This window comes from Cyprinus carpio, chromosome B3 (genome assembly GCF_018340385.1).
Source record: "Cyprinus carpio isolate SPL01 chromosome B3, ASM1834038v1, whole genome shotgun sequence".
Classification (NCBI taxonomy): Eukaryota; Metazoa; Chordata; class Actinopteri; order Cypriniformes; family Cyprinidae; genus Cyprinus; species Cyprinus carpio.
The window spans coordinates 4,517,208-4,530,121 of record NC_056599.1 but is presented as its reverse complement, the minus strand read 5'-3'; the positions used below and the strand labels follow the sequence as shown (position 1 = coordinate 4,530,121).

General features: G+C 35.8%; 1 protein-coding gene across 1 annotated transcript in view; it reads left to right on the top strand.

The window, feature by feature from the left end:
- LOC109070911 overlaps window positions 1-4,777 on the top strand; it is a 172,745-nt gene extending 167,968 nt beyond the window's left edge. The window contains exons 9-12 of the mRNA XM_042721281.1: window positions 3,893-3,943; window positions 4,021-4,102; window positions 4,211-4,240; window positions 4,365-4,777. Coding sequence (XP_042577215.1) covers window positions 3,893-3,943; window positions 4,021-4,102; window positions 4,211-4,240; window positions 4,365-4,569 — 368 coding nt within the window. The 3' untranslated portion in view covers window positions 4,570-4,777. The remainder of the gene's footprint in view (window positions 1-3,892; window positions 3,944-4,020; window positions 4,103-4,210; window positions 4,241-4,364) is intronic.
- The last annotated feature ends 8,137 nt before the right edge of the window (window positions 4,778-12,914 follow it).

Sequence of the window (12,914 nt, the reverse complement as noted above, 5' to 3'; positions counted from 1 at the left end):
TATAAAGCACTGTATAAATAAAGGTGAATTGACTTAAACATTACTAACAGTTGTGTCTAGTTTTTAGTGACAATGACATAAAATTAAATGTATTGCTCCATATATGTGGGGTAAAATTTGACAAAGCATTTTTCTTTATATATTTACAGAAAATCCAGTACAGGCAGTTGTAGCTTAAAATGAAAAAGACAAGCTAAAATAACATAAATATCTATTTAGAAATAATTATTAGCTAATTTTTAAATGTAAAGTCCAAATATAGGCCTATTTATTCAGCCTCCTAATTAGATGATGTTATGCTCAGAACATCTAGTAATTATGAAAGTGGTGGCGTTTTACCCCACAGACGATGTATGAGAAAAAAAAAATTAATTCTGAAAATATAGGCTAATAATATTTTCCTTAAATAATATCATATTCTCATACGAATGTGATATCTTTTTTTTCTTTTTTTTTTTTTACAGGAATATTCAACAGTTTTAAAGTCTTTAGGGTCAATCGGTAAAAGTCTTGATTCTGACAGCAGCTCATGAATGTGTCGCAGTTTGAAGGGGATGACCCGTGACGTCACCTTCAGCAGGGCCGGCCGCGGCTCCGCCCACTGAGGGGCAGCATTGGTTTTCAGCGGGATTTCAGTCGCTTTGGATAAAAGCGTCTGCTAAATGCATAAATTATTATTATTATTTATGATGTCATCAAGTGACATTTAGCTACCAGTTTTAGCTACTTTCAATTGAAAGCAGTTGGCAGCGCTGAGCTCTGCACAGTTTAGCTCCAACCCTAATCAAACACACCTGATCCAGATAATCAAGGTCTTCAGGATTACTAGAAACTTCCAAACAGGTGTAATTTGGAGCTGGCTGGAGCTAAACTTTGCAGAGCTGTGGCCTTCCATAATTGAGTTGGACACCACTGTGTTAGGTCAAAGTTTTGGCGGTGACTCAACCAGGCCCTTCCGGTAGGGAATATGGTTGATGGAACACTTCCAGTGGCAATTTATTCCCCAACGACGGCTAATAAACCAGAAGTCTCGCACATTCACAGAAAACGGCTTACCTGATTTCAATTCGGTTGTATGTATCTTCAAATTTTATTTTCAAATATTAAACACTTTGCCGAGGACGGACCTCGGTTTACATAATCTCTCCGTACATTGCGGGTTAAACTGTTAAACAAAAATGGCATTTGTTTTACGGTATGTTCCAAATATTTTAGCACACACAATGGGTTGACAGCACAAGATATTCTAATACATGAAAGAAGTCGTCGATTATGGTCTAGCAGTGACATGTAACTGTTTCTCTGGCCACTGAAGATAACCCCCGCGACTCCTGAGGGGCTGTTTGACGGTTCCATGTTCTGCTCTTCCAGTGCAGCAGCAGCTTCTCCTAAAAGTTGACTAACGGATTTCGCCATTACGTCTACAACTCGACCGAAATTAATATCAAAAACACACTAAGTACGCACTTCACGCAAGCCCCGCCCGCTGATTAACATAGAATTTGCACGCAGGTTGACTTTGAAAATGAAAACGAAAATGAAAACTGTGAAATAAAAGAGACAATTAAACGAAAAATAAACTTTACATTTTTATTTGTATTGTGTCAGTATTATTGCGTGATCATTAGTCAAAGGCTTTGTCAAAAAAAAAAAATTGCATTTTCTTTTTCACATTTGCCTTTCCATTTCAGTATTGACCGTCTTGCCTCGAGATTACAGTGAAAAAGAAATGTCAAATCACCAAGCGCATTTTATTTTTCAATAAAAATAAAATTCAGTGAAATTTGAAATGAAAATGAAATCTTTTCATTTAATTTTCAATTTTGGCACATATTTTTCATATAGTTTTCTATAATGAAATTGTTAATCTGGTTTTAATTTAAAATTTTATAAATAAATTGATTTCTTTAAAATTGACAGAAAATACCTTCCATAGTAAGGAACATTATTTAGAGTCCAGTAACCTTTAGTTTAAACTGATTATCGTTTTTTTTTTACTTGCGTTTTCGCAGCTTCCCTATTAAATCCATTCACACAGCAGCTCTTTTTCCACTGAATCCCTCTGAGGGGCGTGTTCCGTGACTTCAAGGCATACTCTCCATATATAGAGACGTACGTACATCGCCCCGCCTTCTTGATTTAGCCCCGCCTTAAAAACACTGTCCTTTAAATAAGGGCTTCTCCAAACTCACCGGATTCTGGAGGAATGTCATTGTGCTCCTCGCTCTTCACTTACTTTGCTGAAGGATCCGCTTAAGGTATGAAACCGTTTGACTGTGAACCGTTTTTGTGATCACGAGGTTTATAAACGATGTCCTCAAAACAGTCCTTAAAAATTACTGGGAGAAAACGAGGACATTACACTTAAAACACAACATGTGTGACTGAAAACAGCCAGTTTTCGTTCGATTTCTCACCGACTGATACTCAATATTTAACTTTGTTTTATTAAACCCTGGCTTTTATTATTAGAATAGCCTGTCTGTACTAAAACTGCTAAATGTCAATTATCTATGCATCCTGTTAAAAGAGCGAGTCGCGTAATGCGTTCCCATTATGTTATGCATAATCCGCAGATAAAGTTCTGTTCTTCTGTTTGACATGACTGTATTTTCTTTCGTCTTTTCTTGTCTTAAGCAGGATATTTTCTGGTAGGCTACTCCATTCCCGCCTCTTGTGTTCGTTTAGCGCAGCGGTTCTCAAGAAGCTCATCTGCGAAAGAAAGAAAGAAAGACAAACTGCGGAAACTGCGTCGTCTCTCTTTCTTTCATAAAGCGGCTCCGAACGATCTCCAATTCCTCTGAAACTTTCTTCTTCAGATCGTTGAGTAAGGAAGCTTGAGTTATTATTTGTTCAATAACTTCACAATTAAATAAATGCAATAATTTGTTGTGTGCTTTCAGACAGTTTCCTTATGAGCTAAAACATGGACATCATCAATGTGACGTGTGCAGAGATTGAGACTCCAGTGGGGTTTGTGTATGTGATTCTGTCTGTTATAATGAATCACATCAATAATCCTGACTGTGATCAGAGCTGGTATCTACAGGTGAGTGTGTTTCTGAACTCAAACTACACCATTATTCACTCAGATATATTACTTCATCATGTTTTGTTTGATTTGTTCAGGATAATCGTCTGATAGCAGATCCATCAGATCCTCAAACACTGATTGATCCTGTGATTTCTGTCTCGTCTGATCGTCTCGTCACGTCTCGCTGTGTGAATCTGATTCATGAGATCATCTGTCATTCTGTTGGAGTAAATGCAACATTCATCTGTTTTCATATTTAAACACACAGAAGTGATGCTGATTGTGTTCATCAGGATATTAAACATAAAAACAATAAACTACACTCATGAACATTATAAATGATGCTCTAACACTTCTTTCCTTCATTGCAGTTAAAATATCAGACTGCCTTCAGAGGTAAGAGAAAGATTTCAACTCTTGATGTTTCTGATGGTCAGATGATGATGATCTTTAAAGAGACGGTTCACACAGAAATCTCCCTCATGTCATCCCAAATATGACTGACTTTCCTCTGTGAAACACGAAAGCAGATTATTTAAAGTGACATGAAGGAGAGTAAATGATGACTGAGCTTCATTTCTGTCCATTTTCAGATCATACACATCAAATACATTCACCCCTTCAGACCTGAATTAAAAAAAATAATAATAATAATTTATCCACTTGATATTTGCTCTTGTATAATTGTATTGGTTTAATCAAGAGATCATGTGATGTCCATTTCAATGAACGCAGGGTCTGAAGGGGTTCATATGAGAATCAGTCATAACTGCAAATGTTCATTAAGAGAGACACACATCTGTCCTGATTCATCTGAAATGTGTTTTTAATTGAAGTCAATCCTAATGTGTTTTTCAGTGTTTAATGGCACAGACTCCTTCAGCGGATCGACTCAAACTCCAGAATCACGTGAGTTCAGCTGATGATTGGCAGCATGATATTAATTCAGTCCATCAGATGATTTTATTGTGCTGTTGCTCGTGTAGATCAGTGGTGGTGGATTTCTGCTCTGATCTTCATTGTTCTTCTGCTCTTGATCTGTTTCTTGCTGCGGAAAAAGATCTTCAGGTGAGTCTCGAGTCTTTAATTGTGTCAGAGAGAGTTTAAAATAGTCATTAAATCTAAATGATGACACTGACAAATAACATTTAATAATCAGTTTTAATCTGTTGGCAGATGTTTTCAGCGCAGTGATTCAGAAAACAGGTGAGTGAATCAAAGCTAGAGAAAGAAACACTTGAACTGAGTTTGACTGAATCACATCAACATTCATGTTTGAGTTGAGACTCTATGAATCTTCTTCTGCTGAATCTGAATCTGATTCTCTCAGAGATCCTGAATCTGGTGTCCAAATGCAGCTCAGATCTGATGAATCTGATTCACTGAATCAATCTGAATCTGATTCTCTCAGAGATCCTGAATCTGGTGTCCAAATGCAGCTCAGATCTGATGAATCTGATTCACTGAATCAATCTGAATCTGATTCTCTCAGAGATCCTGAATCTGGTGTCCAGATGCAGCTCAGATCAGATTAATCTGATTCACTGAATCAATCTGAATCTGATTCTCTCCGAGATCCTGAATCTGGTGTCCAGATGCAGCTCAGATCAGATTAATCTGATTCACTGAATCAATCTGAATCTGAGCAGATCAACGGCTCCATGTCCAGAGGATGATCTTCATCTTCATCATCATAATCTTCTTCTTCTTCATCATCATCATCATCTTCTTCATCTTCATCATCATCATCTTCTTCATCATCTTCATCATCTTCATCTTCTTCTTCTTCTTCTTCATCATCATCATCATCATCATTGTGGCAGATTTACTCAGACTCAGGCTCCTCTGGAGATTTTTTTTTGCTTCATTCTGAGCTTCTTAACTCTTATTTATTCTCGTTCATCTGCATCTGTCTGTTTTATTAATGCAGTTGAATCTTAAAGACCCTCTTATGTTTGATTGTCTCCTGAACTTTGCCCGTTGAACCCAGATCTCTCTTTTTAAAAAAACAGTGAATTCCTGCTTCAGCTGTCACTAAATGCATTATGCTACTTTGTGTTGTTATCATTGTCATACGGACATTAATTTGATGAGTCTGATTCCTCTCAGACACTTCATGGAGTTTTATGTGAGCTCAAAAACACTAAAGCATTATGTATAAATGAATATAAATTCTGAATTATTTGTCCTTATTTCTTCATATTCACACTGTTTCACATGATTTATTAATTAAGAGTCAAATCATTGTCAGGAAACATGCATCCATGTCTGTGTGTCTGTTAATTATCTCGTTTGTCTGTGTAGTCCTTGTTTACAGTTGTTCTTGGTTCAGGTTTTATCTTTACTGTAGTTGTTCTGGTAACACTGTTGTGTTGTTCATATGTTTGCTTGAACAAATGTTTTGTGCTCTCTCTCTCTCTCTCTCTCTCTCTATGTATATATATATGTGTGTGTTTTATGATAAACACTGGTAAGATTTTAATATAGTTTGTTCTAAAATCAGTCATTTGTTCTGTCATTATTTACGTTATAAAGGTGTGCAGTAATACGACTGTACACTATCCTTTAAATGGGCTTTATGTGTTCATTCATCTCTATTCAAAGCTGCAAAAATGTTTTTCTTCATGGAAACTTTCATTTAATGAGTGTTTAATGAGTTAATAAAATATTTCACCTCAAGCCAGCTCTAATACTTTATTAAAGAGACAAGTAGAGGTGGGAAGATTTTCATAAAACTTTAAGTTTCATTATTATGTATTGTTTTCTTTATTGTCACTTATGTTTTTTAGAAAGCTAACGTGCTTTACACACTCCATCGTGAACTTAAATGTTATAAACAAATTCATAATGAAGCCCTGCAAATATTGAACTTGTGTGAACTGAAGTGTCTTGTTTGAGACTTGAGAACCCTGACAGGAGTGTTTCCGGAGGAGGGAACGGAGAAGGTTTACATTTATGTGACAGGTTCTTTAATACAAAGTGACTTAGATTGCATTCAAGGTGTATTTTTTTTATTTGTTTTTTTTGTTTGTTTGTTTTATTTGTTTAGTTGTACACAAAATCCTTTTATGGCAGCTTTCATGTTTGCTCAATTTAATGACTGTGTGTGTGTGTGTGTGTGTGTGTGTGTGTGTGTGTGTGTGTGTGTGTGTGTGTGTGTGTGTGTGTGTGTGTGTGTGTGAATCAAACACTCAAGGTAGTAGCTGTAGGTCAGGGGTCAGCAATAGAGAAATCTGCATACCGAGGTACATTTTAGGATAATCATTCCTCATATTCACACAGTTTGTCATTCCACTGAGAGCACGACAGCTTAGTTCTGCATTTCTTCTCATTGGCACAGTGGCTAACTAGGAAAAACAAATGAAAAATGTCCAAAAGGTTTCTAAATCTGCTGTAGATTTAGATCTGAATTCTTTGATCTGAAAAAAAGTGTTTCTTCTTGGTAATAGCAAATGAAAAGGCAGTTTCCTAAATAGCATCCAAAGTTAAGGTTAAGTTAAGTGCCCTCAGTATATTTATGTACCTTACCCTATCTCTGAGAATATCAAACCCAGATTACACTATTAGAAAAGTGGAACTGTTACGAGTGTTTATTACACGGCTCTGTGGAATACTTGATTCTGGTTGGTCAATCGCGTCATCCAGCGGTATGTTATTCCCAGATAACAATCACCAAACTGATTAACACACCGCCCATCCGGGTACTACGAGTTATCTTGAGTTATTAGAATAAACCCCTTCAGACTAACACAAGACCGCTCCGCTTCGCGTCGAGGTCCCCCAACAAATACGAGACGTCTATCAGACGTGCAGATCAAGTCTAAATTGCGTCGGTCGGTCTGGACCGTATCTGGACGTCGATACGAGGTTCAAAATTTGACCGTCCGGCTAAGGATTTTCTTGGACGTCTGTTCAACGTGCAGAACAGGTTCAGGAAATCGACATAACTTTGTTTTTTTATATACATATAAACACAACAAAGCAATCCTTTGATTAAAGGATCAAAATAATGTAATATATAAATGTTTTAAAACATGGGCCTAATAAAAAAAAATAATGTGACCATATAAAATCTTACATGGATTTATTTATTTATTTGAGTGGTATTTTTCACTGGAGCATTGATAGAAACAGCAGTTTATATCTGTATTAGATCTATAAATTAAATACAGTTAATTAAATAAAGTTAAATAGATTAAAATATATTAAAGTTTAATATATTTAAATAGATAATTAGACTGAAATAATATTATATCATATTTAATAATAAATATTTAACACATAGACTTAAATTAAATGAAATTGTGTATTTAAACGTGCGCTGGCCACGAGGGGCGTTAACGTGATGTTACGTGAGTGACGTAAACGTGATGGCAAAAAAAACAAAAGAAGAAGAAAAAAAAAAAAAACCTTACCGTGATGCCGCAAACAACCACGAAGACGCAAGAATAATTCTGTTTATTACAAAAGACTGAAGATATAACTACCGCCATCCTTTAATTTATTTATTTCTATGTTGAGGACACTTTATAAACCTACAGAGATACCGGACCAACGAACGACCTTCACAGCGGGACGGAGCTAATTAACGGTTACTTGGAAATTCAAAAAGTAACGGTCATCTGACAACTGTGCTGCGCCAAAGGTAAGCATACATGTGCTTTTCCTCGTCGTTTTATCAATCTAATGTTACATTTCACTTCAGTTTAATATTTCTAATTATTTATTTGGATTATAAAGATCATATATTTTCAAATTCCTCTTTTTGTAATTGTACATAACGTTATCTCTGTTGGTTAATTTGAGGTGGTCCAAGTTACAGTCTGAGGTAAAATTATGATGATCCTTTTTAACTAAGTTATTAAAATTGGTCACTAAAACAGGTAACTGTATTTTTTCTTGATCAAATAAAGAAACGGTTTTAGAACTTATATATATTTTTTCTACTTTTCAGGACGGGAACAGCAACAAGAGTTTAACTTCTGATTGTAATCTACACACTCTACTGGTGAGTGTAACACTACTGACACCTAGTGGTCAGTTCTAGTACTGCAAATACAAATACATTCTGTCACTACATTAACAATAATGTAGGATTTTCAAAACTTTATCTTGTGTGAAGTGTTCTTGTATTAAAACAGCCTTTGTCGTGTATCCTGGATGCTCACGCGAGTCTGTGAAATTAGGCACTTTAAACTTTAAAATAATTTTTAAAATCACGCTTTGAAATGATTCACTGAAGACTAAAAATCAGTCTGGCAGTTTTTTCTGATCATATGTTCACCACAGAGGTCAAATGAGCGTTGTGAAGCTATATTTATATTTATAATAATCATTTATATTTATATTTGTGTTTCAGGGCAGGACAGTTCCTCCTAGCACACCAGACTCTGCTGTATCTGGACGCTGGTCCACTAGCACTGGACATTTACAACATTCTGGTGCCAGGGACCCCTTGCAGAGAAGATTTTTCAAGGACATCCTCAGAATTACAAGATTTTAAGGCTTAAAATTATTGTGGGTGGGAGTGTAATGAACATAATATGATTGTTTTATTTTATTTATTTATTTATTTTTTTAAATAGTCCCCATTTTTTTAATAATACATTTGTTTAATAATACAGCACAATATAGGGCTAAGTTGCACCAGGTCAGGAAAAAACACGTAAGTTGCAACGGTGTATAAGACACATTTTACTATTAATTTCAGAAATAATTTAAATACTGATAAATAAAACAAATGTTAAGAGACTTAAAAACTATAAACACTGTAAAGATTTTATTTTCCCTCACTTCAAATCATTTAAATTTAATGCTATTCAAAACAGAACAAAAATAAAAATATTTAGGCCTATGTATAAAATAAACATTCTAGTGCCATTAGTTACAAGCAGTATTTGTTTTGTTAATTAAAATGCACTTGCTATCTCAGTTTCTGTGAAGCTCATTCTGAAATGTAGAAAACACAGGTGTACAGACAGACATGAGAACTATACTTATAGAAACCTGTATGTGTTTACGTTTTGCTTAGAATAATTCAGCACATCTCAGAAGATTAAAAAATATGACTTGTAGTCTGGAAAATATGGTATAAATTATTTTGTGGACCCCTTTGCTTTGGTCCTGAACCCCAGATTGAAAACCCTTGCATTGTAGAATATTGTGTTTTTTTTTTATTAGTATTATTGTGCATGCAGATAATATTCGGCACATGAACACTTGACTATTGCATGAATAAAGAATACCATCTTTAAGAATTTTATGCTAATTGCAGTTGAAATAAAAATGAAAAAGCTTAAAAAGTTAAGCTCCAACAGGTGAATATAATGTGTGGAGCCAACTAAACTAAATTGTTTGTTGTTAATTGTTATCCACTGTATAATGAGTGACATTTCTTTTATTTTCATGGTTTTTGTGTGAACACACTGTTTCTTTAAGTTTATTTACAAGTATAAAAAGAAATTGCATTGAAATAAACATGAGATTTAATTGAATGCAGCCTAAGAGTGTTTATTTTGTCCAGAAACAGTATAAATGACGTCTAAATGAGACTTTATAAGACGTTGAAAATACGTCCAGAAATGACCACATCTGAAGTCAATTTTAACCTTCTAGAGACGTCCTGTAGACGTCGATACTGGACGTCCAACAGACGTCGAAAAAAGACGTCATAAAAACTTTCATTCTGGCTCTTCAGGGGACGTCATTACAAAGACGTCGTTTGGACGTACTTTTGCTCAGTGGCTGAGGCGGCTGGATGTACATTATCCCTTACTTAAGTTTGAGCACAGCAGTGTGTAAGTGGTGCAGAACTGTATTTCAGTCATTTCACCATTTTTTTTCTTTTTTCTTAAATCTGCTAGAGTCAAACTATGATCACGTGCTGGATCGCGGCTGTCAGAGACAGAGAACGACGTCAATGTCAATCTATATAAAGTGTAAAATAGTGATGTGTCGTTCGTGAACGAATCGTTCTTTTTGAACGAATCTTTTAGGTGAACGAATCGTTCTCGTTCATGTAAACCATTGACTCATATTTCTCGTTTACTGAAATTCCTCCCTCCACAGCAGCACGGCGCTATTAGCAGTGCATGCGCAGCTCGGTGAACCGTAGCTCTGTGAACTGTTTCATCCTGTCAAAGAATGACTAAACCTCGAGCCAATAGCCTTCGAGTATGAGATGTGACTAAGCATGTGATTTGTTGAATGAAGTGAACGAATACGCCCTTCACTGAACGAGTTTCATATGAGTCTGAACCAAATCGAGAGATCTTGTCGTTCGTGAACGAGTTGAATGATTTGGTACATCTCGTTCATGAATGAAATGACTGAACTGGTACATGTCGTTCGTGAACGAGTTTAATGAATTGATACATCTCGTTCCTGAATTAAATGAATGACAGTACACCGGGTCAGTCGGCCATCTGTCAATCTCGCAAAAAGCAAAGCGCAGTTATAGGTACTGTGCACATACGCTTGTTTTCATATTTAGCATACAGAACATAACTCCACGTTTAATCCCCAATTTATGAATGTGAATATATAATATATGAACTGTCTGACCAAACAATTAAAATGTTAATTATGCAAGAAAACCTCGTGCTTTGTTCATCTGAACAACTTATTTAGACTTTTTTTTTATTTATTGAATGTGATTATGCACCCATTTTAATAAAGACAAATCAGTTTTTGTAACAAGTGAATACATTTGTTGCCTTAAAACAACACATAAGACACTCTTTTTTTCCGCCACCTGCTGGCGTATTTTGTGTAATATGAAGAAATGGTCACTGAACGAATCAGTGAACGAATCTGAACGAATCATTTTGGTGAACGAACTGAAAATGAACGAATCTCTTGAAAGAATCATAATTTCCACCACTAGTGTAAAAGAGCATACGGGTACTTTCTGTCGTCATTGCTCCGCCCACCGTCTCCTCCACCAATCACATCGTGCTCTACTACACAACAGAGTCAGAGCGAGCAGCATCAGCACAGGCTCCGTCCAGATGCAGGAGTTCTTTCAGATGAAGGCAGGGGTGGATTTACTGAATTGGGGGCCCCAGGCAAATATAGGAATGGGGCCCTATATATTTGCACACATACCTAGATCAACCTTTTGTCGTGATGCTTGCTGCTGCACAATGGTGCCACATTGTGTCCAATGTTTCTACATTTTTTATGTACATGTTATAATGGGATTCTTTCATTTACATTTACATTTATTCAATTAGCAAATAGCAATTGATTTACTGTTGAGATACAAGTTAACAAAAAACTAAATAAATTATAAAATGATAAAACCTCACAACTTAACCTTTAAACCATTTTTTTTTTTTTAAGAAGAGGGATGAGTCGGGAGTTTAAATTATTATATTTAAAACGGATTTATGTGAATGAATTGGTCTGAACAAGAACTGCAGACTGGATAATTGAAAAAGCACATTCATTCTCTGCCAGTAGGAGGTGCTGTCAGAAATATAGTGGTTTCCCCGGTAACGGCTGTAAACACAGCAGCTCAGCTCATAATGACACTTAATCAGGTAAAATAAAAATGAGATCGAAACTTTTCTGAAGACAATCAGTTCCCTTCAGAGGTTCATTCATATAAAAACTTGAATTAGTGAGAATGAGAAAAGTTAAAAAATATAGCCTGTATTGACGAGGAAAGTCCACTGATGAGTTACCAGCATGAGCCTACATTTAATTTGAGTAATTTTAATTTAGGGCTGTCAATCGATTAAAATATTTTATCGCATGATTGTCATGAGTTAACTTAATCAACTTAATCGCACATTTTTATCTATTCTAAATGTACCTTAAATTAATACTTTTCCCCGGTTTTCACGGACAAGGCTTAAACTAATCCCAGACTAAAATACATATTTGAGCTCTCAGCTGAAAATATCTTGCTCTGAAATATCTTCAAATATGTCAGTGTCATTGTTCTGTGTCAAGATGCACACCTGTAACGTTTTCTTCTAAGGCATTTTTGTAAAAGTTACTTAAATATCTTAATTTAACTTAGGCCTAGTCCTGGCTTAAGCTAAGCCCCGTTTGTGAAACCAGGCCTTCAAGTTTTTAATCTGATTGTGGCGATGCAAAGAGCAGACAAAACAGAGGAGGTTATAGTCTAGGTGGAACCTGCCCCTAAAACACGACTACGCCACCCTGGGACTCTCACCCAGAGAATGATTTTTATTTATTTCCTAATTGCAATATTACTAATACACTTAAAGACACACGTATACAATTCAGCCAGAGACTAGGTTCAATTTTTAAAGAGGAACAACAAACTTTATTGCAATAATTTTAAAACAATTTAGAACGCATTCATACTTTAGCGAGGGGAACAGAGGGACAAATTGTAATTGCTGCTGAGGCTTACCAGTGGAGGAGAAGGGGGTCACAAAGGCAAGGAGGAATCCCAGGAAGTCACCCACGTGAACACACACAAACACTGAAAACACAACAGTGAACACAGCAAGAAAATGGGGTAGACAACACGGCACGCAGGAAGGGGACACCACCACCCGGACACCAACACCACCACCTTCGGCTCTCAGCAACTTAAGCAGGGACACACACACACACACACACACACACACACACACACACACACACACACACACACACACACTCAATGGGGATTCACTCAACAAAAAGAAAAGCAATATAATATTTGAATGAAGAGAACAAATATACATGTATAAATTCTAAGATACACTTGTCAATAAACCAAGAAAAACAAAATACTAAATGATTAAAGTACAATGAGACCTTGACCAAAGAAAATGAGTTCAGTAATAAGAATGAATTACATAAAACATAAATGCATCTTTTTAACTAAATTAACAAAAGGAAAACCTGATTAAATAAA